The following is a 25682-nucleotide window of genomic DNA, read 5'->3' as shown; positions in this document are numbered from 1 at the left end:
TGGTGTCCATCTCTTGCTTATGGGCTCTCTCTTGGCTCAGTCCCATTGCAGAGCTCCTGCTGCTGACCTGCAGGATGTGGGCACTGAGCACAGGTCACCCTCTGCAGCAACGGGGCTGGGAGCCCACAGGATGTGGGCAGTGCTTGGGTCATTGCTGATTTCTCTGTAAGCAGAAGCTGGAGCAGGGCCAGGTGCTGCTTCCTTCCCCCCCAGTGACCTTCCTGCCTCCAGCTTAGAAGACCAGGTTGGGGGCCCTTCCCCTGCTAAGGAGCTGGAGGGCAGCACAGAGTGATCAGCCTCTTTTATTTACAAAGGGAAAGGGTGACTGTACAGAAGGTTTTGCAGCAGAAACCAGCTGGTGCTACTCCCTTTCCCCAGTGTGCTCCCCAGCTTCCCTGATTGGTTTTCCAGGACCCAGTGCCCTGTGGGCTGACCCAGCAGCCTCCTGCCCACAGGCAGGGCATCCTGCAGATCCTGGCACCTTCCCCTTCTCCCTGGGGCAGCTGAGAGGGAAGGAGACTGGGCAGGGGGGCAAATGCCTGCTGAGCACAGCTCCTGCCAAACAGCCCGTTCATTCAGGATGATGGGGCAGTGCAGGGCTGCCCCACACCTGCCTTCATCTGTCCTAAACAGGGCTTTAATAGAGCTGGGGAGCTGAGAGCTGTGCTCAGCCCTGATGAGGGACAGTCTGAGCTGGTTATTTCCACTGGTGCACGCCGTGTGGGCAGGGCTGCAGTGCAGGGCTGTGCCAGCAGTAACTCCTCATCTTTTCAGGAGGGATCCCACCTCCTGGGATGACCTGTCCAGTGGCTCAGAGGGCTATCTTGCTTGCTCAGCCCCATTCTTTTAATGGCAGGGCTGCTATGAAGGTGTGGGGCCCTGGCCTATGCTGTATGTTCCCCCTCATCAGGAGGTAAGAGCCATGCTTGTACCTCCATCCCAAGGGAAATTTCATCTCTGAAGTGGGAGAGGCAGCTGCCCTCTCCCCATGACAGAGAGCAGAGTCTGCTGCTTGTGTTCCCTGGGGGCAGCCATGGTGCAGCTCAACCCCAAACCTCGTGGGGTGCAGCAAACACCCCAGGACTGGCAGCTGGCTACCAGCAAGTCTGAGCTCCAGCTGCAGCCACTCAGCTGCCTCCATCTTCCTGCCACAGACCCCGAAGAGGAGCCATGCTGGGGGTGGGAGCCTATCTGCTCCTTGCACAGGCTCAGGGCCGGGAGAGCAGAGTGACCAGCAGGTTCTTCACATGGAGGATGCTGGTGTCAGTGCTCAGGCTGGCCCAGGTCGCACTGGTGGGCAGGAGGAAGACCTCTCGCTGTTCGCTGAGCGTGTGCAGGGCCAGCTCCTCCCACAGCTCTGCCACGCTCAGGGCGTCGCTCTTGTCCTACCAGGGAGAGAGGCGGCGTCTCAGGAGGGGACCGGGGCCGGGATCCCTCCCGTGGGCTGGCAGGAGCCCTGTCCTGCCTTGCCCGGTCCTGGCAGGGACTGTGCACAGGCAGGGTGGCCTCACTCGCATAGGAACTGCTTTGGCACTAGCTAATGGGAAGCAGCACCAGGCATGTGCTTGGTCATCTGCCTGGAGAATGTATTTCCCCTTGGGGAATTTGCATGCTGCCTGGGTGCTCTCCTGTTAGCCAGGGCACTGGTAGCAGCAGCTGTGCCTCCTGATGAAGACTGGAGGAGACCGGCCCCGAGAAATCAGATTTTGCAAGAGCTGGTGGAATTTGGGTATCCAGATTTCCCTTCAGGACCCTGGAGAAGTTTTACCGGGAACAACTGCGGGGACAGCTGTGAGAACTGAGGGACACTCACCTGCTTGTTGGCCAGCACAACCAGGGGCAGCCGGGGCTCCATGGCCAGCAGTGTGTGCAGCTCCTGGCGTGCTGTCAGCAGGCGTGGCCTGTCCACTGAGTCCACCACGAACACCAGCACGTGGGCCTGGCCCAGGTAGAGGGGCCAGTACGATCGCGGGTTCTGGCTGCCACCCACTGCAGGAGACAGGCAGGATGAGGCACTGGTGTGGGGACAAGCAGGGCTGCTGTCTCCCCTTAGCACCCCAGGTAACCAGACCTCCCATCCCCTGGGATACTCTCACTGCCTGGGATGCTCTGCACCTTCAGCCCAGTGACAGCAGGTGGAGGGTGGAGGGACCCTCCAGACCATATAAGTTTAGCCCCTGGGGACACACTGAGGCCAGGCCAGCCTTACCCTCCAGCAGGTCGATCTCCAGCCCCCCGATGCAGAGCTGGGCAGAGTTGAAGCCGAGGGTGGGTGCCATGCGCTCCCGGGCTGTCTGGCTGCAGATGTAGTGCAGGACGCTGCTCTTCCCCGCCCCGTCCAGCCCCAGCACCAGGACCTGCCGCCAGTCCAGCTGCGGGGGCACAGGAGGGGGTGGGTTGGTCAGTCCCAGGACTCACAGCCCCCGGCTGAGGGACCAGCCCAGAGCAAGGGATCCCGCCAACACCCCGACTTCCTGTGCTCCCATCTCCATCCCAGTGGGCTCCAGGGATGGTTCAGACCGGGGGCCCCTTCCCCTGCAGGATGGGCTGCGGGAGGGTCCCCAAGCGCTGTCATCCTGCAGAATATCCTGGGGAATCCAGTCGGACCTGCTCTGGCGAATCCCACGGGCATCCTGACTCCGCGTCCTTTTCCCCAGCCCCGCGTGCTCAGAGGAATCCCGCCGGTGATCCAGAGCCTTCCCCAGTCCGGTGATCGGGGCGACCCCGATCCCCTAACCCCTTCCCCAGCTTGACCGTCTCCAGAGTGTGAGGAACCCGGAGGGACCCCCTGCCCCGTCCCCGCCCTGCGGGGCTCGGGGAGGTCCCGGTACAGAGCTCCCCGCACAGGGGATCCCGGGGACATCCCAACCCTGTGCCCTTCCCCACCCGAGATGGCCCGGGGGTCCCGGCGAGGGTCCATGCCCCCCTTACTGTGTCGCCGTGGGGAGCTCCGTCCTGCAGCTCCCGCAGCTCCCGCTCCCACCAGCCGTCCCGGTCGGTGTCGGTCCCGCGTAAGTACAGCTTCCAGGCGATCAGGAGGAGCGAGCCCAGAGCGGCCAGGGCGGCCGCCAGGGCCAGGGTCAGGACCCGGAGGACGCCCCGCGGAACCATCCAGCGGCAGCGGCCCCGGGGCTGAGCAGCCGTGCCCGCCCCCGGCCGCCCTGCCGCGCTTCACGGGGCCGCTCGGAGCGCAGGGGGCAGGGGAGGGAGGGAGGGCGGGGAGAAGAAAGGGCCGCGGAGAGAGGGAGAGATGGACGGAAGGATGGAGAAATGGATAGAGGGATGGTGCAGAGAGGGAGGAATGGTGGGAAGAAGGGACCACGAGGAGGGAAGGAGGCAGCAGGGCCTTCCCAGCCGCTGCACAGACCCGTGAGCTGCCCCGGGGCCCGGCACCCGCCCGGCGCCCAGCGCTGCAGGCGCCCCCCGGCCCTTGTCCTCAGTCATGTCCTCAGTGCTCCCCGGTGGCACAACGCGTCCCCACCCCAGGCCACCCTGGGGCCGCCATGCCTGGCCCCGGTGTCAGCAGGGCAGCAAGGGACCCCCAGCCCGGCTGCCGGGGGTGGGCTGGGCGCCCCTCCGGCGGGCCCGCACGATTTGCCGGCAGAGCACGGTGGGTGCAGGGGATGGGAGCGCGCAGGAGCAGGTGGAAAGTCTGCCGGGGTGGGCAGCGCGGGTCCGGCGGTGACGGGGAGCAGCACAGCCCTGCCCACCGCCCGCCCGGGCCCCGCCAGCCGCCCCTCTGCGGCCCCGCCTCTCCCGCGCCGAACTACACCTCCCGGCGTGCCTCGCGCGTCAGAGCTGTCGCGAGATGTGCGCGGCTATAAGTCCGGCCCGACCAGCTGATCCCTCCGCGCAGCGCCTGGCGCCGCGGCCGCAGCGCTCCCATCGCGCGGGCTGTGCCATGGCGCCGCCACCCCCCGCCGGGCCCCGCTCGCCTCGGCCCGGCCCCGCTGGCTCCGGCGGAACCACGGCACTGGCGCCATGAGCTCACGGCAGCCGGACGCTCCCGGTAAGGCCCCCCCCCTCCCCCGGCCCCCGCCCTCCCCGCCGGCCCGGTAGGCCGCGGGCCTGAGCGCGGCGCTCTGTGTTGGCAGCGCTGGAGCCGGGCGGCGGGGCCCGCCCGGGCAAGATGTCGCTGCCGCTCGGGGTGCCCCGGCGGGCGTTCAGCTACGACGACGCTCTGGAGGACACGGCGCCCATGACGCCGCCGCCCGCCGACCTCTGCGCCAGCGTCCTCTGGAAGGAGCCGGTGATCCCCGGGCGCAGGTACCAGGAGCTGCTGAAGGTAGGTCAGGCTGGGCGCGCCTGCCCTGGGCCCGGCAGCCCCCCTGCCCCGCAGCGGAGACCCCTGAGCCCCGGGAGCTGCGGGGGTTTGGAGTGAAGTTAAACGTTGTTGAATGGAAGTAAATAGCGGCCTCACTTCGAGCTAAACTTCTGCTTGTCGCCTGGTTTTGGTTTAAAGTCCCTCTCGGGGAAGAAAACCAAGGGCTGTGGTTTGGCACAAAAAGCAAGATGTCCTGTCAGGGAATAGTCAGCTCCTGTGTTGGGAGGAGGAAGCCTGTGTTTGACAGGATTTCTTGTTTTCTAGTCTTAGGTGTGGGTTCTTTGTAGTTTGGGTCTCATGCTCAGTGATAGAGCTATGAGGACTAGAAACACTGAGCAAGAAACTGATTGAAGGAATGAGGGGGAAACAAGATCTAGGCACCCAACTCTAATCTGTGTGACTGTGGTTCTGTAAATAGTTTGTGCTGCTGAGCTGTCTGTGGAAGGGTGCTCTTGCCCAGTTGACCTTGAAGTCCAGTTTGTGTTTATGAGACTAGAAGCAGATACATTCTGTTTTCTTGCCTTTTGACCTCTTTATACTTTTTGTACTTTTGTGACTAACAACTTGTTGGCTCTGAGCCTGGTAGGTTTTCACATGTTGGATGCAAATTGCTTGTTGATTGCTCAGAATGACAATGTTCAAGCTGTAGACATTCCTGTGCTATAATAAGTACATCACAGGGATTTCATCCATGGGTTGAAGGCTGGGGCTTGTGTCTCATTTTAGTCATTAGAGATGTGTCCTGGCAAGGTGCTGAGATACTTCTCATCCTTAACTGTACCTTGTTTCCTCTCCACAGATGGAGGAAGGAGATGCTGACCTGAATGCACCCGTAATAACTCCTTCATCATCCACTGAAAGTGTGAACAAGGTACCAGTGGTGAAGGCCAAGGCCACTCATATCATCATGAACTCTCTCATTACAAGTAAGAACTAACTCCTGCCTCTAAGTGTGGTGGCTCTTGGGGTGTGGGCACACAAGGTTATCTGGTTTGGTAATGGGTCAAGGTAACTACCAGGGTTCCTGGACAGCTTGTGGGTTGATACTGACTCTGCTCTTCAAGTAGCTGAGCTTTTGTGAGGATGCTTCTAGAAGGAAGCAAGGAACTAGGGAATAGGACACCCTTACTGCCTCTGTATTTGTGGGTGAGGAGGGAGGTGTGCAGGGCACACTGCTGATAGGACACTGCAGTCCCTGCCACCTTGTTGCTAGAGTGCAGAGGTGGCTGCTGCTGCTGTTGTTTGGTTGCATATTAACTTGTTATTTCTGAATGAAAGGTAAAGCTCTAAAATTAACCGGAGTGGTGTGAAGAGCTGACATACTGTGCTAATGGAGCACTTGCTGGTGTTTTTGTTAGTTAAGAGCAGCAGCAGCTGTCTTGCTAACAGTGACACTTGGAAAAAAATCAAACCTCATAAATCATAATGCTTTAAAATCAAAGGGTGTTAGTTATGCTTGCAGAGGGGCATGCCTGTTTGCAGCAAGAGGAATTATTCATGTGTTAGTCTTTCCCTGCTGCCTCTTTTTTAAGATGGGATCTGAGCTTCATCTTCCTCCAGGCAGTGCTTCCAAAGACTTCTGTATTTTTCAGAACAGCCTTTTGGAATAGCTTTACATTTGCATGTGTGTTTATCTTTGTTCAAAAATAACCAACATGTTGGAAACCAACATTCAGGGATGTGAACTTCCTGCTGCAAGGCAGCTCCTGTTCTAGTCTAATGGTGAAATGCTAATCTAGTTAAAACCAGGATGGCCTAAAACTGTTCTTGTGCAGTAAGAAGTCAGGAGCCCCAGCTTAGACCTCGCAGGAAAAACATTGTTACAAGCTGGGAATAAATAGGCAAATGTCTGGATTTCTCATATACAGTGCACTATCCCTGCAAATAACCTTAACATTAACATGGGAAGTGTTATCTGTTTTAAAGAAGACATTGGGCTTTTCTAGTAATCTTTTGTGCTCCAATTCCTTTTGACTCTTAGTTCTGTTAGGGAGTGAACGTGTTATGCTGATGGGGGTAAGAAGTGCTTATGTTTTCAGAACTGAAGTTGGTATCAGTGTATTAGATGCTGTCTCTGTATTTGGCTGAAATAGTTTATTGTACTTAATCTGGGATCACTGGGAGTTTTTACCACCTGGTCTGCTGTGGCTGTCAGGTTAGCTGAGGTTGGCAGTCTTTCAGAAGACTTCATTTTTTTTCTTGGCCAGAAAAACTCCTTTGAATCTAGAGGTGACCTAAAGTGACCAGCTTAGTGGGGTCTCCTAGATCTAAGAAGTTGTAATTAGGAGTGGTGCAACTTTTTTGGGAAGATGGCTTTAATTACAGGTGTTGGCATTTGTAATACCTCTGGTGATCTGGGACAGATCACTGCTTGCCTGACTTAGCCCTGTGCCTTGAGAGTTTTCAAGTCAGAATAGTTTCCATTACTGCAGAATAGGAAGGACATTGAGGTGCTGGAGAGGGTGCAGAGAAGGGCAATGAGGCTGATTAGGGGTCTGGGGAACAGATCTTATGAGGAGAGGCTGAGGGAGCTGGGGCTGTTCAGCCTGGAGAAGAGGAGACTGAGGAGTGACCTCATTGTTCTCTGCAACTACCTGAGAAGAGGTTGTAGAGAGGTGGGTGTTGGCGTCTTGTCCCCAGTGACCAGTGATAAGACAAGAGGAAAGGGGGTTAAGTTGTGACAGGGGAGGTTCAGCTTGGATATTAGGAAACACTTCTTCACAGAAAGTGGTGTGAGGCATTGGAACAGGCTGTCCAGGGAGGTGGTGGAGGCACCATCCCTGGAGGTGTTAAAAAAATTGGTAGACATGGTGTTGGAGGTGGTTTAGTGGTTGGGTGTTGTAGGGTGGGCGGTTGGACTTAATCTTGAAGGTCTTTTTCAATCTTGATGATTGCTGCTTCTCAACTCACCCCAACACATAGGTATGGATGTTGAAAAATGGGCCTTATGTTTGATTGCTCAAGTTGCCTTTGTTTGCTAGAACTTCTTGTGGTGGCACTTCTTTGTGAATGTGTGCTTTTGTCTGTTGCAGAGCAGACTCAGGAGAGCATCCAGCGCTTTGAGCAGCAGGCAGGCCTGAGGGATGCTGGCTACACCCCCCACAAAGGCCTCACTACTGAGGAGACCAAGTATCACCGGGTGGCTGAGGCAGTCCATGTAAGGCTTGTTCTGCATTGCCTTTCTCTATGTTGTGCATTAGCTTAACAGTTGTCTGGGATGTAACTTTGTAGCATGTTCCTTGGACTCTCCTTAACTGCTTTGTTTGAAGACTTCAGGCTCTTTGTGTTAAAAAAGCTTACCCACTTTTAAAGTTTGTTTCAAAACTATACAGGCTAACATTAACTCTCATTTTCTGAAACCTGCCATATTCCACAGGCATGTCAGACATCAGTCATCTTTCAGAGTGGGGAACATCTCTACAGAGTCCAGTTTCTTTCCATGGTGCCCTGCAGCTGGTTGTTGTAACTGTTTTTTTCCAAGAACTTGTGAACCATGCATTTCTGATGTGGGAGTTAACAAATTAAATTTGGCTTGCCTCTTACAGGAAATGAAAACAAAGCTTTTGAATCAACATGTTTCTAATGAGCTCAGTTGCTCACAGTAAATTTGCAGTTGCAGTTAAATAGTGAATTGTCCAAGTGTATTTCCCCAAGGTCAAAGTTTCAATAACAATGAATTGCATTAGTGTGGCTTGAATAGCCACAGGAAACATTCTGAGAAGGTGCCTGCGTAGCTGGTGTTTGAACTATAACTGCCCTTCAAGTGACTTCTTCAGAGTTCATTTTGTACTGTCTGACTTGTAATAACCTGGTTCACATACACCCAGTTCCTCTTTTTTTTTTCATGTGTCCAGGTGTGCTCTTCAATTGCAGTTCATCTGTGTTCTAGAGCAGTGTTTTCACCCTGCTGTGTGGATTGCGTCTCAGGGTCTAGACCTCCTAGACCTTGTACCTTCTGTATGAGACCTGGTCTCACCTTCCATAGAGAGCATGGGGGACAGACAGCTTTGTTGCTCTGAGAAGAGCTGCAGACAAATGGCTGCTGTGGCATTCAGACTTGTGACCAGGTTGCTCAACTGATGTGTAAGCTCTGCTGCACCTGCAGCCTCCCTGTGGATGCTGGTACAGAAGCAGTGTGTTACTGATGGGTAGGCACTCTTAACTGCAAAGTGAGCTGTAGGTATTAATTTACATCCTCTAGCCTGGAGGATATCTTGAGCATAGTGGACTTCCAAAATGCTTATATCTGATGTACACAGAAGTTTCAGGAGGGTATGCAATGCTAGGTTTAGCTTTAGGTTAAGTGACTATTGAATCCTTTATCATCTGTGGTATAAACACTTCAGTTTTGACAATGAAACTAGTTGTTTCTTATGTTTTGTATTTAAGCTCTGTTGCTTCTGTGTTTCTCTTGCTTCTCCTAACAGAAGCTAAAAATGCAGAGTGGAGAGATGTCAAAAGATGACAAACAGACTTCTTCTGCTCAGTCCACTCCAAGCAGCACTCCCCACTCCTCTCCAAAGCATAAAACCAGGTACCCTGTTCCTGCCTCCTTTGGTTTCCTACAGGCTGCTGAGGTGGGAGCTGCTACAAATAACCTTCATATCCATTGAGGGACTGTCTGGGGGGGTAACATTCAGAGCCTGTGGTGGATTTATGTTGGACAGATCCAAGCATTGAAAGCTTGTGGAACTTAAGCATACATGTCTTCATCCTGGATGGTAAAAAAACATTAAAATAGTTTAAATTACCCCTGACATGTAAAGTTCCTGATGCAGTGGAGCCACATGAAATGCATATTCTCATGTTTTCTACTTCTCAATGACTTTCTTCCCTAGGGGTTGGTTTGGTCAGGGATCTTCTGCTTCTATCACTGGCCCAGACTTTGCCATGGAAGCTGGTGGGGACAAGTTATCTGAAAGATGGAGCTTTTTTGGACCCAAAGCCATCCAGAAATCCACTACTGATCCAGGTGTGTCCTCTAAAATCTGTCCTGCAAGAGCTGGAGGAGATTGGTAGCACAACAAACTTGCTAGCTGTTTTTGGAGCTTTATCTTGGTTGTCTTGTTACTTTCTAGGACCACCCTGTGAATGTGTGCTGTTCATATAATTTCTGTGCCTAAATGAAAAGCAGTTAGATAAAACCTATGCCAAGGATCTGAAAGCAGAAGTAACTTGCACTGAGCTGCTGTGGAAGGGCAGGGTGTGAAGGTGACAGCAGAGAAAGCAGAGTAGAAAGTTGTCTGGTAGAACTGGAAGTGCCAGCCACTGCTGTGGAATAGCCTTTAGATGTCATGAAGCTGCTGGATCTTGCATTAGGGTTTCTGCAGTGCTGGGCTTCAGTGGCACTGCTCACTCCTGGCAGCAATGGAAAAAGGACTAGGATAGTTTTCCTAGCTCTTACCAGCTGTGATTTGTTTCTTCATCAGGAGGATTTACCATCCAATCCTATAAGGGTGCCCAGAAGCCCTCCCCAATGGAGCTGATGCGTGCTCAGGCTACTAGGATGCCAGAGAATCCAGTCACCTTCAAGCCACCCAAAATGGACATTCCAGTCACAGAAGGGAGGAAGCAATCTCCACGTTCCCATAACATCAAACCTCGGGATCTGAATGTGCTCACTCCTTCTGGGTTCTAGGGAGAAAGCTTCTGGTGTCTTTAGTGGGCTACAGGGTGTCTTAGGCTCTGCTTCCTGGTCCCGTTGTGCTGCAGTGAAATACGCAAGTCTCCCAGCTCTTCATCTCAGAAAAGGAGACAGTTGTAACTGTTCTCCTAAAACCAGTCTTGGAAAAACTTGTGCACCAGTACTGAACCAGTGCAAACCATTCTGTCTGCTGTACTGCACCAGTTTGGTCTGTTGGGCTGCACTAGATGCACTTCCTGGTACACTACACCACACTAAAACCTTGGGCCATGTTTTGTGGGACCATGCATGTGGTGTGCAAGCAGGCTGGCTTCTCTACCTGTAGTCTTGATTGTCTTGTCCTGCTCAGTGCTGAAGTATCCTCAGGAGGACCATGGTTCTGTCTGGCATATGTAGAACACCAACAGAAAATGAAGAAAACAAGCAAAACAAGAAAACTGGACCATTAACTGCCAGAAGAAAGTTGCTCTGGGAATGTGGTGGGTCAGTTTTAAATGTGGTACCCCCTCAGTGTCCAGTGTGACCTGACAGTTGAACACCTGGTCCTACTTTGTTCTTGGGATTTTTTTTTTAAGGAGAAGTGGAGCAGTGACTGTTCTAAGATGCTCTTATTAGAAAGGCAGGTGCAGAATCTAATGGGGCATTGCAGTAATGAGGAAGAATTGATTCTCTTTCAACTCCTTGTGTTCCTCCATAAAGGTGGAAATGACCAGAGCTGGTGTGGCTTGAACCAAGTAATCCTCTCTTTCTGCAAAGCAACACTGTCTTGCCTACTAGCCAACAGACTTGGTTGTTCTGGCACTGTGGCTGCTGCTTGATTTGTTGTTTTTTTTCTAGCATCTGGTATGAATCATGTAGAAGTGTACTAGACACCAGGGGCACTTCTAAAATAGTGTTTTTGTTTGTTTTATCATTAAATGCATTTTGTGGGACTGGGGAAGGACTGAGGGCAGATCAAGGCTAAACATTCCTCCCTGTGATACAGCGATGTAGTTTTTGGCCTAGTCAGAACCAGATACTAGGAACAGCTAACACCTGCTTTCCTGAGAAGTGGAAGGAGCTTCTGAGCTACCATCTAATCCCATTAAGCATTATATAGACAGTGTTGCTCTAGTCTTTTCCTGTCATGTGGCAAACTGGTCTCCTCTTGATCTCCTGGCTGTTGCAGAGCTCTCTCAGCCAGCAGCAGGTGCTCTGGGGTGAGGTGGCAGCAGCAGCCTTGCTTCTGCTACTGGAAGCTTCTCTGTTGCCAGGACATTTTGCAGAAGTTAATGAACAGCTGGTAACCATTGAGCTTTGGGGCTTCTGTCTTAGACCAAGCATTCCTCCTGGAAGGTGAGGCGGGGGTTGCTCACTAGGGTAGCTGCTGTCCCCTCCAAAGCAGGTTTTGTGGCTCTGCTTCTCAAGCTTTGACAGCACTGCCAATGATGTGTTGTGTTGAAAATCTCCCACCCAACCAAGCAGTTTTTCACTATCGCCACTCATTTGCACCTTAGCAATCAGAATCTCATGTGACATTAATTTATTTGTTGTCTGTATTCATGTCTCTAATGTGTGATTTTTTTTTTGTTTTGTTACAAGAAAATAAAATACCTGTGAATGGAGGTCCTTGGTGTGTGATAGTGCTGGCAGACGTGAAGGTTGTGGAAGACATGAGGTCCACAGTGTGGGGTCAAGATTCTACCTAGTAAGGCTCTGGCAGTACTTGCACTAGGGTAAAAATGTTTGCTCTGGGTTGGGGATGTGTGAGCTGGACTCTGCTGTTTCTGTGCTCCTAGAATTTTAGAAGAGCTGCAAGTGATTAAACTGATCCCAGAGTATCAGGTGCTCTGGTACTGGCTGCTGCTGCAGGTCTTGGTTACCCAGGCTAGCCTCATAGTTTAGTTTGGAAAGGATGGGGTTAAAGTGTGGCCTCTTGGTGTGATATTCTCATTCTACTTACTGTATTTTATTCCAACATCATTCCTGGGGATATGACCAACATACTAAAAAATAATTATGGCCTTCTTGCTGGGATGTGGCTTCTTTTCTAGACTAGTGATAGATGTCTAATCCAGTTAAAAGGGTGTAACTGGAAAATATGCCTGAATGAGTAGATAAAGGTTTTCCTACCAGGTAGGAAGACCAGTTCTCTAGAGCAGGGAGCACTTGGGAGTTGGCACTGTTTGGAATACTTTTGGGTCCTATTTGCAAAACAGACTTCACTTTTCTCTGAATGGCTATCCCTGGATTAGAGGGGCAATGTCATGGAGATGAGTGGTTTGTCCTGGCAGTTAAGAAGAGGCTTCCTACAGAACAAGGAGCAAACCCATGAGCCCCAGCTCAGGCCCTTCCAAACAGTTCTGGGCTAACTGAAGCCAGGCTACTGGATGAGGCCTCATTGTGCAGCAAGTACCAAGTCTTCAGTATGTGCAACACTAACATCAGGACTGCTCCTACTCCATCCCTGGCTGTGACTGCTGCTTGATGCTCCTAGGCTCTGGTCTCCTCATCAGGACCCTGCGGGGGTCACCTACCACAGGGGCAGGTCAAGGGGTGATGGACAACTAAAGAGTCTTTCACTTCAAGCTCTGGTGCTTCTGAACTGTCTGAGGAGATCTTCTGTAGAAATGCTGAATTGCTTTCTGACCTCAGCTGTAACTGGAGTTGAAGCCAGGCTATTGGAATTGAATACTTGTCCTCATCATAACATGTTTGTTTGCCTGTGCTGCAGATGATTCAGTGCATTCTAGGAGAGGCCTTTTCAGCTGATGCTGCTATCCAGTCCTGCCTCTTGGCATGCTAATCATCTTGGGCAATGTTATGTAGATGTATTTTATTTGGAACAGAAATGTTACTCTCCTGAGGACTGATGAGCATAGCTTGGGGATCTCTGCACTGTGGGTGCCCTCCCTGCTGCCCACACCTGCTATTTTTCTTAAGTATTCTCACCTTTTCCTAAATACTGAACAGGTATTGTGGTGTTTTGCTTGCTGGGCAAACTATTGTCAGGGTTTAAGGCTGCATGAGTCTAGTGCTAACCCAAGGTAGAGGTGACACAGCTCTGCACTTCCTTTGGGCAGGGCTGTCACCAAGATGGAAGAGTCTCAGCAAATACAAAAAATAATTTATTTTTTAGAAGTGCCTTGTAAAACTGTAGGATGAGGCAAGTTTGAAATGGAGACCATGTAAACCAGGTATTTTTTTTTCCCAGCCCACGTGATGTATGACACTTGAGACTGCAGCCTGTGAGGGGGGTTTTGATGGGACTTTTGTAGAGGGAATATGAAGGTCTTTACCCCCTGCCACAGTGGGTGTCTCCATCAGGTAGCAGTGACAATGAGGAACAGCTCCCGAAGCATGCACAGTTTCTCCTCAATCTGCAGGGGAAAAGGCTGCTCCAGGATCTGCTGCATTCGGCTGATGAAGTCCTTGATGTTCAGTTCGATGTCCAGGTGGCTGATGTCATTGCTGTCCTGGAGCTTGGGCTTGGCCTTCCGGATGATCAAGTCCATCCGGTCGTTGAGTGAGCTCCGTAAGTGCTCTGCAAGAGGAAAGGCTGGTGGGGAGAGGCACAGACAGTGGGCTGCCCAGGGACAGATCCCTGGGAGCTGTGCTGCTTCTCTCAGGGTTATCCTTGATGCTACTGCACAAGACTAGCCTGGTGGAAGAAAGTGCTCTCAGTCTGCATGTGGAGAGCCCAAGAAATGGGGAGGGGGACAGGGTTTGTAGCATCCTTTTCTCCTCTGCTAGTGGCAGACTGGACAGCTGTCCAGCTCCAAAGGGGTCTCTAAGGAGCTAAGAACAGTGATTGTCTAGGGCTTCAGGGAGAGTAAGGTTATGCATGTGATTTTGAGTTCCTCTGCATTCCTCCATGAGAGCCTTAACTCTGGCCTAAAGCAACTAGAGCTGGGGAGAGACTTAATGAATTTTCTGGTAGAACAACTTCAGGGAGTTCTAAGTGTGTTGTGACTGTGCTGCTCTCCTGGGGTATACTGTTCAGTGCTAGGATTGATCCATTAGGAAACAGGCTATTTCTTAGGGGCTACACTTGGCAAAGCAGGTTGGGTGCTCTGCTTGATGCAACATCACTTCTTTGCTCTGACTGCTGGGAATAGTTACTAGCATGGACAGAGGAACATCATCTTTCTAAGACTTGGTGGCTGTGAGTTCAAGAGTGATGAGAAGAGAGGAGGGAGGGTCCTTCAGCTGTTCTACTGCAGCCTCTTGATGAGGTTGTGTTTATTAAGGCCAAAACAGGCTCCTTACCCATTATTACATTTTGGTAACTCAGCAGCAACAAACTCAAGTACTGCAGCATCTCATCCCATCTTTGCCACATTGCTGTTTCATCCTATGATGGGAAATAATATTTGGTTATCAGACAATGTTGTCTTGGGAGAAAACAAGGCAAATGAGAGGTTGGACTGGATACCTGGTATTGCAGCAGCACAGAGGAGTGGCTCAGGAAGTACAGGATCTTGGCTGGAGACAAGGGCAGGGTTGTGGGCACATCACAGCTGTGCTGGAACAACAGCTCTAGCAGTTTGCAGCGCAGGAGCTGGCTCTCCATGGTGTTAATGAAAGCCTCCCTGGAAGACAAAGGGATTTACTCTGGGGGAGAACAAGGACAACTGCTCTAGTATGTTCCTGGTGTCCTACTGATGCTGTTCTGGTGCAGGGACTTTCCAGCTGTGCAGTGGAAGGAAAACCACTAGCTGTGATAGACCTTCATTATGCAGCTTGGCCATGGACATGTTTACATCCTTAGGTTTGACCTCTGGCAACTTGAGGTCTGTGCAGTTTGTTAAGCATGCTTGGCTGCTTCACTTCACCCTGCCCAGCAGCCTGTGCAGAAGTTACTCATTCCTGCTGACTTGCAGGAAGCACAGCTAAGGAAGTGTGAAGTGGGGTCAGCAGCCAGCTGGGTCTAGGAGACTTTTTACAAGGGCATGTAGTGATAGGACCAAGGGGTAATGGTTTTAAACTGGAAGATGGTAGATTTGGGTTAGACATGAGGAAGGAATTCTTTAGTGTGAGGGTGGTGAGATACTGGCCCAGGTTGCCCAGGGAAGCTGTGGCTGCCCCCTCCCTGGAAGTGTTCAAGGCCAGGTCAGATGGGGCTTGGAGCAACCTGGTCTGGTGGGAGGTGTCCCTGCTCATGCAGGGGGGTTGATACTATATGGTATGGTCTTTAAGGTTCCTTCCAACCCAAACCATTCCATGTTTCTGTGACCTGTCCTGGGAGGAATGATAGCTTGGTTACGGTCACCTTGGCTTGATTAGACCCAGTTTGTGCTCAGAGTTCTGCTAAAAGCATCCAAAAGGGCTGCCTGCTGGGGCTGGCGAACATGGGTTTGAAATGCCTGTGGGTCTTGTGGTCTCATGTCTATGCTAGAGCCAGTCAGACCCTTATGCTTTGGCTTCAGATATTACATTTATTAGAGAAGCAAACAAAAGCATGTCAAGGCAAAGCTGCAAGAATTGCATCATTTCTAATGAGCTTTAGTTGTCCTTGGGAATCAGTGATGTGTTTGCACACTTGACCATGCTGATGCAGGGGGCTGCTTTTCATAACTTCTTCAGTTCTAAGATCCTGCCATTTGAAAAAGTGGGAGAATCAACTTTTCTCAGCAACACATGAGCTGGGAAGATGCATTCAGCTGTGAGGTTCTGTCTCCATTGGATCTGTCAGTCCCACAGCCATGTGTTTGCTGGCTGGGTCTTTCCATACTCGGTGGTAATCTGTGTATAGACTTGGATGTAAGCTGGGAATAAGACTATTGCTCACACAGGGAGATGCTGCCTTGTACATTTGTCTCACCTTTGGCTCCTCAGAGGAATATTCAGTATAAATGGGAATATCACATCTGCGATCTTACAGGAGCTGCAGTTGGGAGATTTGTCCACTTCCACTGCAAGGGACAACATCCGCTGGAGCAGGAGCATCACCCTAGGTTAGAGATACAGTCAACACCAGGAGACACTGCTGCTCAGCCTGCCAAGTAAAGCAGTGGGGATACCACCTTGTTCAGCCTCATGCCTCAGTGAGGGATGTAGGGGAATGTAGAAGGCTAGATTTGGTATCTCTTTGGTGGCTTTTGAATTTGATGCTCTTGGAAGCAGAGCTCATCCCCAGATGAGCCCTCAGGAGGTCTCAGTGGCTAGACTGAGCATTGGTGGAGCAGCACGGGGCAGCCTGGACAATGGGCCAAGACCTCCAGCCTTATGTTACATGTAAGAGGAAAACATGCACTGAGCCAGTTTCCTACCAGATGAGGATGTCTCTTCCTCACCAAGTGTGCATCTACCCCAAAGGAGGACTTCAGGTACAGCCTGACTTTCCTGACCTGATAGGGAGACTCCCTGGCTTGGGCCCCATGATACTGACAGCAGTGAGCCAGGAATTCTAGGGCTTACTTCTGGGCAAAGAAAGCTGGAGCCACCTCTGCCTGGTCAGTGCTGGCCAACCATGGTGCAGATGAGCTGCGTTCAGCTCTTGCTTCTGCTGAAGAGGATGTGATTTCTTGTGGCTCCTCCTTAGGCTGGGAGAACCCAACTCCTGTAACTGCTGCGACCAACCATTCAACCACCTCCCTGGGACAGAAACAGGAATGTTAGCAGGAACAGATCTGATTTTGCTGCGTACTGACCTCTAGATCTACTTGGAGCTCAAGGAGAAACCCTGAGGATGAAGAATACATCCCACCCACTTGGACAAACTAGGGAGTAGTTCTGTTTGAGCAGCAGATTCATATGCTTGTCAATAGGACTGTCTCCTTCTCAGTCCTGTCTTGAGCAATGTAGATCTGACCTCTCTCCTGAGAAAAGTCTGCTAGGCTGTGGTTGGAAATATCTTGTATCAGTCTCTGGTGGTTTGCCTTTGTAAACCTCCTGCAGGTTACACTTGGGCCCTACACTTCCCTCTGTCTCCTGAGCTTGTTTCCTGGAAAGTCTGAAAGTCTGTCCTGGAGTGCTGACAAGCATTCCCTGAGCCCCTGCCTGAGAATGGGGTTAGTGAAGAGGGGAGGAGGAGGCACCTCTTACTTGACGTTGTTGAAGCACATGTCACATGAGAGCACTTTCTTGGCAATCGATTTCTGCAGCAGGCGCAGCCTCAGGTTCTGCTGGAAGTCATCCTCCAGGGTCTGCACCACGTACTGCAGGAAGAGGAGCCGGCCAGGGGGCTTCTCCTGAGGGCAGAGGGAGACTATGAGCCTGACTGAACTATGGAGCAACAATTTGGCTGTCTCAGGAATGGGCTGATGTACATGACTAGCTCCAGGAGGGGCTGCCTGGCTCAGGTAATGCCCTGAGGGTCTGGCCAGGTCTTGCCTATGATTGTATTAGGGATGTGGCCCACTGAGGGGTGTCTTGCTGTGTCTTCAGATGAGACAACATGCCTACAGCTGTGCCATAGGTTAGGGAGCACTGTTGATAAAAGTGGGAGACCCAACTGACATTGGCTGCCCTCAGCAGCTGCAGTAAAACTGCATCTTGGATGGGCCTATTCTGCAGCAGAGCCATGAGGCCCTGGGCAATGCCTACTCTCAGGAACCATGTACTAGATTATCCCTGCCAGAAGTAACACACGAGGTGTCAAGTACCTGGTCCTCCATGGTGTGTTTCAGCAGTGTCCAGTCCCATCCCACTGTGGCAGTGTTGGCTGGATGGAGCCTGCAAGGATAGCACTGTTCATTTGTGCTCAACTGCCTGTCTGCTGGGAAACACAGCAGCCCCTGGCCCTTCCCCAGCCCCACTTGCTCAGAGGCCTGCCCTGCCTTCCCCTCTTGAGCTTCACCCTTTCCCTTTCTCCTTCCCTGACCATGTTCATATTTTGGAAGCAGCTAGCTGGGGCTCTTTGCCATGGAAAGCATAAGCACTTCTGGGTCTATGGCCTCCTGAAACATTGTGCCTCTTTGTGGGAGCCCTGAGGGCAGTGGGGAAACTGCTCCAGCCACTTCCAGCCCGTGGCCCCTGCTGCAGCCCAGGGAAGGTGTTTCTGCTATGTCACAGCAGTCAAGAATGAGATCTGCCCTCCAGGAGCAAGGTAAACATACTCCTCTGTGCTAGAGGGCGCCCGGGTGTCACAGGCTGTCCCTGCACTGTACGGGTTTGCTACTGAATGATCAAAGCACACTCATGATGTAGTTGGAGCTGCTTTCCCTCTTGTCTCAGCATTTCCTGCCTCTCTTATCCTCCTATCCTTAATCCACTTCGGGGTTTAGTGGCTGCTCTCTGGGCCAGCAATGGTCCTGACCCCACCCTTGAACAGCCCAAGATGTGCCTGTGTTAACAGGAGCAAGAGAATCATCCTGATTTATAGTGGAAATTGCTCACTGTTCTGTGGGCAAGGACCGTGGAGAATAACTGGGAGCTGGACAGACCCCAGGGAGCACACAACCTGCCCCAGAGAACCATGGCAAAGGGAACACATACATTTGGATCTTCATCAGCAGCATGTAGATGTCCTTCAGGATCTCCCCTTGGTGGGGGTGCAACAGGATCTGTTTGATCAAGTGGGAGATGATATCTTTGGGGGGACAGTGCTGGCAGGAGACGAATTCGCTCAGGAAATGCAAGGTGCCCTCCAGGAAGTTCTCCTCCATGGTGGTGCTCACCATACTCATCTTCCCACTGGGGATGAGCTCAGGTTTCTGCTGTGTGCAAGGCAAGGGGTGAAAGCCAGCTCTGACACAGAGGAACCCAGCTGTGATGTGGGACCCACTGTGAAGGAAACTACAATAAGCAAAGATCCCAACACCCTGGAAAAGCTTCCCCCAAAAGGAGAATCAGAGCAGGGCTGCCCTGGCTCCATCCTCTACTGTAGGGGCTGCTCTGAGCATGCTTCAGCTAGGCTTGGTAGCAGCTGCTCTGAACCCCGTTTACCTGTGGCGGTTCCCTGTTGGGTGTTACTCCTTGGAGGAATAGGTGCTGGACTCCACTTCTCCTGAAATAGTGCAGCTTGTTCAGCCAGGCCTTGCTGTCAGCCTTGGTCCTGGCTGGGGTCACTTGTTGGGTTACTATAAGTGGTGGCAAGTCACTTGCTTCTAACAAAGGGTCTTGTGCTTTCCTTGGGGCTGTGGGGATGGCTGGGACAGGGCTCAGCCTCGGGGGCAGCTCTCTTTGCTGGCAGAGATGGGGAGTCTCTCCCTCTAGGTCACCAGCTCTGCAGCTGCTGCTACTGTCCAGGCTGCAGAGGGACAAGGATGGCATTCCCCTGTTGGGTGTTATGCCTTGGGGGAAGGGGTCCTGGACTCCAGTCCTCCCAAAACAGTGCAGTTTGTTCAGCCAGGCCTTGCTGTCAGCCTGGGTCTGGGCTGGAGTTGCTTGTTGGATTGCTCTAAGTGATGGTAAGTCACTCAGTGTTTCCAGCAAAGGCTCTTGGGCCTTTCCTGGGGTTGTGGGGATGGCTGGGACAGGGCTCAGCCTTGGGGGCAGTTCTCTTTGCTGGCAGAGATGGGGAGTCTCTTCCTCTGGGGCACCAGCTCTGCAGCTGCTGCTGCTGTCCAGGCTGCAGGGAGACAGGGACAGTAGGTCTGAGTCCAGCTGCATGCTGGCTAGGGAGCCCAAGTCACTGTTAAAAGTGGTAGTGCTGCAGTTCTGCTCCGGGCTGCAGGAGAAGCTGTGGTGGCTGGAGGCAGGAGAGCAGCTGCTCCAGTTCTCTGTGCTTTCTGCTGTGTCCATGATGGCACCAGGCTCCTTGGGAGTGCTGTGACAGGGTGCTGCAGGGCTTGGCCCCACTGTCACCTCTCTTTCTTGTGTTGGGGTGGAACAGAGCCGAGGATGGGACACGTGTGCTGCTGGGGCAGCTAGTGCATAGCCAGAGACCTGGTTAGGATGGCTGGTGGTGTGGGGAGGGCTGCACGTGTCCTCTGTCAGGTCGATGATGGTGAGGCTGCTCCACGGTGCCAGGTCTGTTCTTGTGTCCTCACAGGTCAGATCGATGATCTCCTGTGGGGACAGAGAGGTCAGTGCTGTCAGCAATGGTAAGATGCCTCAGTCTTCCCCTGCCAGAGATCTCTGCTATGGTGGTGCTGTTGCCCCAGCCCAAAAGGGGAAAAGATGCTCATTGGCACCAGCATGAGAAATGAGGGGCAAACACCCTGCTGCCTGGCCAAAGGGTTGGGGCAGCTTGTGGGATAGCAGCCCCAAACTTTAGTGTCAGCTTCCCCTGGCAACATGGCTGAGCTTGAGCCCAGCACAGGCTCTTCTTCCCTGCTCCTGGCAGAGACAAACCCCTTGCTCCCCCAGGAGCTCCTTACAGCAAATGGCTGGATCCTCTGCTCCAAACACCTCTCACCTTGGCCCAGAGCAGGCCTGGCTGCCTGCTCAGCTCCCTCCCAGCATGGGGAAGTGACAGCCCCACTGGGGTACCCAGGGAGGGCAAGGGCCTGGCAGGAGCAGTGCAGGATCCAAACTTCAGCACAACCTTACCCACTCATGTCTGAGAGTGGTGGGGAACAGAGCTAACTTCACATCCACAGTACCAAGCCAGAGCTACAGCAGCCCCAAAACTTTCAGGACTCCCATCAAGGACTTGCCAGGTGACACAGCACCCGGAGCTCCAATGCCATTCCTGTCGGAGGGGCAGCAGGAGCAGCCAGGAAAAGGCAGCTGTGTCCACGCTGCTGACAGGCAGGAAGACATGGCACTTCTCAGCATCTCCACAGGCCTGGGAGGGGGTCAGAGCCTCTTTGCTCTTGGAAAAAAACAAACCAAAGCCAAACCCTCGGCCTCAAAGCCGGAACACGTTTTGCAGACAACTTAAATCCATGTTTTTCCCCTGACTCAGACCTGCCGCTTTTCCCAAGGAGGGGCCGCCTGTAGCCTGAGGCGCTGGCGAAGCCCAGGCGGCCTGGCTGGCTCCTGCGAGCCGGTGAAGCCGCGGGGGCCCGGAGGCTGCACCGGGCACCGTGGAACCAACCGCCAGCGCTCGGGAGCTGCATCAGGCCCGGGACAAGGGTGCCCTGGAGGGGGCGGACAGACCGTTGCCCAGGCTGTGTCTCGCTGGCGGCCTCGTGCCCTGGGCCGCCGCCACGGCAGCCCCTCGTCCCCCCGTCCGAGGGGGGCCCAGGTGAGCGGGCGGCAGCCGCCCCGGCTCGGGGCTGGATCCCCGGGGCTGCGGCCTCCTCCAGGTGCCGCCGGAGCGACCAAAGCGCTGCGGGGCCGGGGTCTTTCTGGAGGAGGCAGCCCAGGGGGCTGGGACCCCCGGGTGACACTCTCGGGGACCCAGCCTCTGCTGGCGGGGGGGGATGCGGGAACTCGAGTCCTCCTGCGGGATCCTCGGGGCATGGGGCGGGGGCCGGGACTGTCCTGTCAGGGACATGCCCGAGGAGGCCGGGCTCCTCGGTGACACAGGGCGGGGGCTGCGCGCCCGGGACACGGGCCCTCGAGGCTTCACGTCCCCTCGAGGCTTCACGTCCCCGGGCTCCCCTCGTCCTGCCCGCGGCGGAAGCGCCGCCATCTTTGAGAGGGGCGGGCGGGGCCGGCGCTGCGGGAGGTCCCGCCGCCCCGCCCCGCCACTCACCGTGGGCGGCGGGCGGCGGGGCCGGAGCGGCGGCGAGCGGCTGCCCTCAGAATCCGAGTCGCTTATGAGGACGACGCTGTCGGCCATTTTCGCGGCGGACCCGCCTCCCACGGGCCGGCAGCAGCGGCGGCAGCGCTTGGGCCGCGGGCCGGGCCGGGCGGGGCGGTGGCGGAAGCTGCGTCAGGGGCGGGGCGGGGCGGCGGCGGCCCCGGTGCCGGTGGCGGTCCCGGTGCCATGGCGCTGTCGCCCTACGTGCAGGCCATGCAGGAGCTGTTCCGCGCCAACACGCGGAGCCGCGAGTTCCCGGCGCACGGCGCCAAGGTGCACTCGGTGGCCTGGAGCTGCTGCGGCCGCCGCCTCGCCTCCGGCTCCTTCGACAAGACCGCCAGCGTCTTCCTGCTCGAGAAGGACCGGCTGGTGAGCTGCGGTACCGGGGGGCAGCGATTCGGAATCGGACACCAGGGGACACCTGGGCCGGTGTCCGGGCACCCCGCGAGGCCTTGGGCTGGGATTCGTGATTCTTCTTCTGCTGGGCCCAGATGCTCCAGCCGGCCCCGGGTGGTCGGTGCCGGGCCTGGGAGCGGGGACTCGGACCTGTACCGGGAAGAGGAGTGTGGCCAAGGGGTCCGCAGGCCGGGGCCGGGGCCAGGGAGCTGGGGTGGAAGTGAGGAGCTCTCCTCCTCCCTGGCCCGCCGTGGGGGGCAGTGTGACTGAAATGGCGGGGGGTGCTGGGCCGGGCTCCCGGGCTCCCGCCCCATCCGGTAACCGGCACCAGAGCAGCGCGTTGGGATCTGGGGCAGGAGCGGGGCAGAGCCGGGCTCGTCCCACCCGTGAGTGGCTGTCCCTTGCCTTCAGGTGAAGGAGAACAACTACCGCGGCCATGGGGACAGCGTGGATCAGCTCTGCTGGCACCCCAGCAACCCTGACCTCTTCGTCACGGCGTCTGGGGACAAAACCATCCGCATCTGGGACGTCCGCACCACCAAGTGCATCGCCACTGTCAATACCAAAGGTGAGTCCCTGCCTTGCAGGGAGGGCTCTTGGGTCCCAGCAGGGCATCAACTGTGTGGGACCCATCTGCTGTGGCACAGTGCTTTGGATCCCTCTTGTAGGAGTTGGAGATCAGGGCATCTTTGCTGGCTGCTTTTATCCTTGTGTTGCACGCATCTGCAAGGAGCAGCAGTGAACATGAGGGCTGATTTACGCTGGTTTCAGGACTGGAGAAATTACTGAAGTATGATGCTGGCTGCTAAAATGTCCTTTGTACTTGCGTCTGGAGTGTGTAGGCTGCAAGGCTGGAGACTAGGGAAAGGCATAGTTGTGGAGAGCTGTAGGAGTAAAAGCGTGGATTCAGAAAGGGATTATTTGAACTCATGGGCTGGTTAATCCAGATACCATCTCTGCTTTTGGAAATCTCCAATGTTGAGTTTTTGGGGTTGGAAATGGTGTTGCAACATGGGAAACAGAAACCTGCCTCATTCTTACTGTTGGTCATATGTATTTATTGTTGGCTTCTGTTTTTACTGGGTTAGGATGATCTTTGAGCTAACCTTGTTTGGTGGTTACTGTGGTCCCTTCTGAAATGGCAAGGGCAGTGATGTAGTCATGTTGGCTTGAAGCTGTGGTTCTGTTTAGTTTTCAATAACTGTACATATTTGCTGGACAGCTACTCTGTAGGGTTTGTGTGTTACACTGCAGGCCTGGCAGTCTTTCCCATTTGGAAATGGTTTGGAATTAGTGGAGCAGATTGTGGCCTTGCATCAGGAATAAAAGCCACCTGTCTGCTTAGCTTGTGGCTATTGTGGATTGTTGGATGGAAGTGGGACCTGCTGTCTTTCGGTCCCTTCAGGGGAGAATATCAACATCTGTTGGAGCCCTGATGGACAGACCATTGCAGTGGGGAACAAGGATGATGTAGTCACTTTCATTGATGCCAAGACACATCGCTCCAAAGCTGAGGAACAGTTCAAGTTTGAGGTGAATGAGATCTCCTGGAACAACGATAACAATATGTTCTTCCTCACTAATGGGAATGGCTGCATCAACATCCTCAGGTAGGCACCTGTGGTGGTAGGTGCACAGGCTGGCTGTGGCAGATACCAGTCTGCAAGCCTCTTTGCTGCTTTTGGGGAGCCCATGTCCCAGACACCAGCGATTTCCAGCCCTCTGGTGGGAAGAAAGTTGCTTGGAGCTGAGGTTGCCCCAGTTCTGGGCTGGGCTTCCCAAGAGCGACCCTGATGCTTTGACTCATTCACTCAGCACTCAGGGTTTCCAAGAGTGTGGCTCTGCACCACATTGGTTTATTCACAGTCCCAGTCCCACTTGCCCCGTTTTTAAACAAGCCCTATGGTCCTCTCATAATTTCTGCCCTCTCCCTTCATCTCCCCAGCTACCCGGAGCTGAAACCCATTCAGTCCATCAACGCTCACCCTTCAAACTGCATCTGCATCAAGTTTGATCCCATGGGGAAGTACTTTGCTACGGGCAGTGCTGACGCCTTGGTCAGCCTCTGGGATGTGGATGAACTGGTGTGTGTCAGGTGCTTCTCGAGGTAGGTAGTGAGGTCCCAGAGGCTGCTGCCTCCCCTCTCTGGTGACCATGTTGGGGGGATGCTCACTGTCCCCTTTGCTCTCTTGCTGCAGGCTTGACTGGCCTGTGCGAACACTGAGCTTTAGCCACGATGGGAAGATGCTGGCATCAGCATCAGAAGATCATTTCATTGACATCGCAGAGGTGGAGACAGGTAACGGTTTTGCTTTTGGGCAACAGCGAGGAGGGAATTGGTTGGAGAAGTTAAGTGTTGGTGGAGCTGAGAGAGCACTGGGAATATTGCTCTGCTAAGGAGGAGTTTGGCTTTGCAGCCGTGAGGGGGAGCCGCTGCCTTGTTAGTCTGTGGCAGACATGCGTGTCGTGTCTCTGCCTTGTCACCAGGTGATTAAAAGGCGCTGAAGCAGCGTTTGTTCCTCCTCTGCCCTGCTCGGGAGAGAAGCAGCAGCTGCTTGGCTCCGGTGTTCACTATGGGGCAGCGTGCAGTGGGTGGCTGGGCTTTCTCCAGACTGACGTGGCCCCTTTTCCATGCAGGAGAGAAGCTCTGGGAGGTGCAGTGTGAGTCCCCCACCTTCACAGTGGCCTGGCACCCGAAGCGGCCGCTGCTGGCCTTCGCCTGCGACGACAAGGATGGCAAATACGACAGCAGCCGCGAGGCTGGCACCGTCAAGCTCTTTGGGCTCCCCAATGACTCCTAATGGAACCACACCAGGAGAGGCAACGCCTCCCTACTCTTGGGGATGGGAGGAGAGTGTTTAGTTAGTGTAGGACAAGCACTGCCTGCGTGGCAGTGCTGCAGCGTTTGGCTCAGCTCTGTGTGTGTGGCTCTCAGGAGCTTTTATAACAGAGCAGCTTGTGTGCTGGGGAGCATAGGGGGGGATGCTAGCAGAGCCCCCCCTTATGGTCTGAGGCAGTGATGAGCTACGTGACTGTCCCCTTGTGCCTGACAGCCTGCTGGCGAGGGCAGCCCTGGGGGCACAGCCTGCCCCTTCCCCTCCTGGACATCCTATGTCCCTTCCCCACACTGCAGCAGCAAGGGGAAGGTGGGGGGATGAAAGCTGGGGGACATTTCCCCATCTGGGGTTTTGTTTTTTGGTTTTTTTTTTTTGTATCTTTGTTTTTTGTAATTTTGATAAATCCTCTTCCATAATGAAGGTGCCTGTGGCTGCTGCGTGGGAAGATGGGGAATGCTGAGCTGCTCTCTTGTGAGCTCCCTCTCCTTTTTCCTGCCTCTCTCCCCTTGGCCGTGGCAAGGCCCTTGCTGAGGGGTCTGTGTCGAGAGGCTGTCCCCCTTGTCCCTACCGCCGGTCTCTGCTATCTCTGTCTAGCGCTGTCAGCCCACCAGAGGGCGCTGCGCCCCCACGATGGGGACAGGCGACACGAGGGACACTGCACAGAGGATGGGGACAGCGGTGGGGACCTGTTCCAGTCCTGTAACGCTGCTCCTGCCTCGCGGCACCCGGCATGGATGGAGCAGGGCCATGGCTCCAGCAGAAGATTCCACCAGTCCCATGCCACTGGCCCTGGGCAGAGCCGTTCCCTGCTCCCTTGCCAAGGTGACAAGTAGTGCCTCCTCTGTCCCTGCTCCCCAGGGAGAGCCCTGGAACTTTCTTCCCCCCTACGGTGGCACGCTGGGTCACAGGGGGGACGATCACTGC

The 25682-nt window shown here is 54.1% G+C and overlaps 4 protein-coding genes across 5 annotated transcripts; 2 read left to right on the top strand and 2 right to left on the bottom strand.

Annotated features, from left to right (window-relative positions):
* Positions 1–286: 286 nt before the first annotated feature.
* On the bottom strand, positions 287–3723 carry ARL10 (ADP ribosylation factor like GTPase 10). The gene is made up of 4 exons (XM_051631469.1): positions 2932–3723; positions 2210–2372; positions 1814–1989; positions 287–1385 (listed from the first exon to the last, which is right to left on the bottom strand). The coding sequence occupies exons 1-4, from the start codon at positions 3109–3111 to the stop codon at positions 1209–1211; spliced, it is 696 nt and encodes a 231-aa protein (XP_051487429.1). The 5' UTR covers positions 3112–3723; the 3' UTR covers positions 287–1208.
* A 121-nt stretch (positions 3724–3844) lies between these two features.
* KIAA1191 (KIAA1191 ortholog) lies at positions 3845–11572 on the top strand. Its single transcript, XM_051631350.1, has 7 exons — positions 3845–4009; positions 4095–4285; positions 5124–5250; positions 7357–7481; positions 8752–8858; positions 9163–9296; positions 9754–11572. Exons 1-7 carry the CDS (start codon positions 3982–3984, stop codon positions 9960–9962), a joined length of 921 nt encoding a protein of 306 aa, XP_051487310.1. The 5' UTR covers positions 3845–3981; the 3' UTR covers positions 9963–11572.
* A 1487-nt stretch (positions 11573–13059) lies between these two features.
* SIMC1 (SUMO interacting motifs containing 1) lies at positions 13060–21628 on the bottom strand. Of its 2 annotated transcripts, none has more exons than XM_051631407.1 (10): positions 21478–21628; positions 18837–19901; positions 18387–18607; positions 17555–17624; positions 16995–17140; positions 16368–16544; positions 15772–15900; positions 14383–14539; positions 14217–14301; positions 13060–13491 (listed from the first exon to the last, which is right to left on the bottom strand). In XM_051631407.1, the coding sequence occupies exons 1-10, from the start codon at positions 21562–21564 to the stop codon at positions 13271–13273; spliced, it is 2358 nt and encodes a 785-aa protein (XP_051487367.1). In that variant the 5' UTR covers positions 21565–21628; the 3' UTR covers positions 13060–13270. The 2 variants fall into 2 exon arrangements, with proteins under 2 accessions (XP_051487367.1, XP_051487368.1); XM_051631408.1 differs by having other exon boundaries at positions 18387–18604.
* A 23-nt stretch (positions 21629–21651) lies between these two features.
* Positions 21652–25178, top strand: THOC3 (THO complex subunit 3). Its single transcript, XM_051631409.1, has 6 exons — positions 21652–21894; positions 22333–22489; positions 23327–23531; positions 23867–24028; positions 24120–24220; positions 24559–25178. The coding sequence occupies exons 1-6, from the start codon at positions 21712–21714 to the stop codon at positions 24720–24722; spliced, it is 972 nt and encodes a 323-aa protein (XP_051487369.1). The 5' UTR covers positions 21652–21711; the 3' UTR covers positions 24723–25178.
* The last annotated feature ends 504 nt before the right edge of the window (positions 25179–25682 follow it).

This window comes from Apus apus, chromosome 13, assembly GCF_020740795.1.
Source record: "Apus apus isolate bApuApu2 chromosome 13, bApuApu2.pri.cur, whole genome shotgun sequence".
NCBI lineage: Eukaryota > Metazoa > Chordata > Aves > Apodiformes > Apodidae > Apus > Apus apus.
The sequence above is the reverse complement of the archived record's forward strand: the minus strand, read 5'-3'. Positions and strand labels throughout refer to the sequence as shown.

What these genes read in the sequence shown, in the direction of transcription:
- ARL10 (XM_051631469.1), bottom strand. Translation starts at nt 3,111, where the DNA reads ATGGTTCCGCGGGGCGTCCTCCGGGTCCTGACCCTGGCCCTGGCGGCC. An exon ending in GAGCTCCCCACGGCGACACA is followed by an intron (nt 2,373 to 2,931) that starts GTAAGGGGGGCA and finishes GTGCCCCCGCAG; the next exon opens with CTGGACTGGCGGCAGGTCCT. An exon ending in TTGTGCTGGCCAACAAGCAG is followed by an intron (nt 1,386 to 1,813) that starts GTGAGTGTCCCT and finishes TCTCCCTGGTAG; the next exon opens with GACAAGAGCGACGCCCTGAG.
- KIAA1191 (XM_051631350.1), top strand. Translation starts at nt 3,982, where the DNA reads ATGAGCTCACGGCAGCCGGACGCTCCCG. An exon ending in GGTACCAGGAGCTGCTGAAG is followed by an intron (nt 4,286 to 5,123) that starts GTAGGTCAGGCT and finishes TCCTCTCCACAG; the next exon opens with ATGGAGGAAGGAGATGCTGA. An exon ending in GGGTGGCTGAGGCAGTCCAT is followed by an intron (nt 7,482 to 8,751) that starts GTAAGGCTTGTT and finishes TTCTCCTAACAG; the next exon opens with AAGCTAAAAATGCAGAGTGG.
- SIMC1 (XM_051631407.1), bottom strand. Translation starts at nt 21,564, where the DNA reads ATGGCCGACAGCGTCGTCCTCATAAGCGACTCGGATTCTGAGGGCAGC. An exon ending in CCAACAGGGAACCGCCACAG is followed by an intron (nt 18,608 to 18,836) that starts GTAAACGGGGTT and finishes CCTTGCACACAG; the next exon opens with CAGAAACCTGAGCTCATCCC. An exon ending in AACACACCATGGAGGACCAG is followed by an intron (nt 17,141 to 17,554) that starts GTACTTGACACC and finishes CTCTGCCCTCAG; the next exon opens with GAGAAGCCCCCTGGCCGGCT.
- THOC3 (XM_051631409.1), top strand. Translation starts at nt 21,712, where the DNA reads ATGGCGCTGTCGCCCTACGTGCAGGCCATGCAGGAGCTGTTCCGCGCC. An exon ending in TGCTCGAGAAGGACCGGCTG is followed by an intron (nt 21,895 to 22,332) that starts GTGAGCTGCGGT and finishes CCTTGCCTTCAG; the next exon opens with GTGAAGGAGAACAACTACCG. An exon ending in CATCGCAGAGGTGGAGACAG is followed by an intron (nt 24,221 to 24,558) that starts GTAACGGTTTTG and finishes TTTTCCATGCAG; the next exon opens with GAGAGAAGCTCTGGGAGGTG.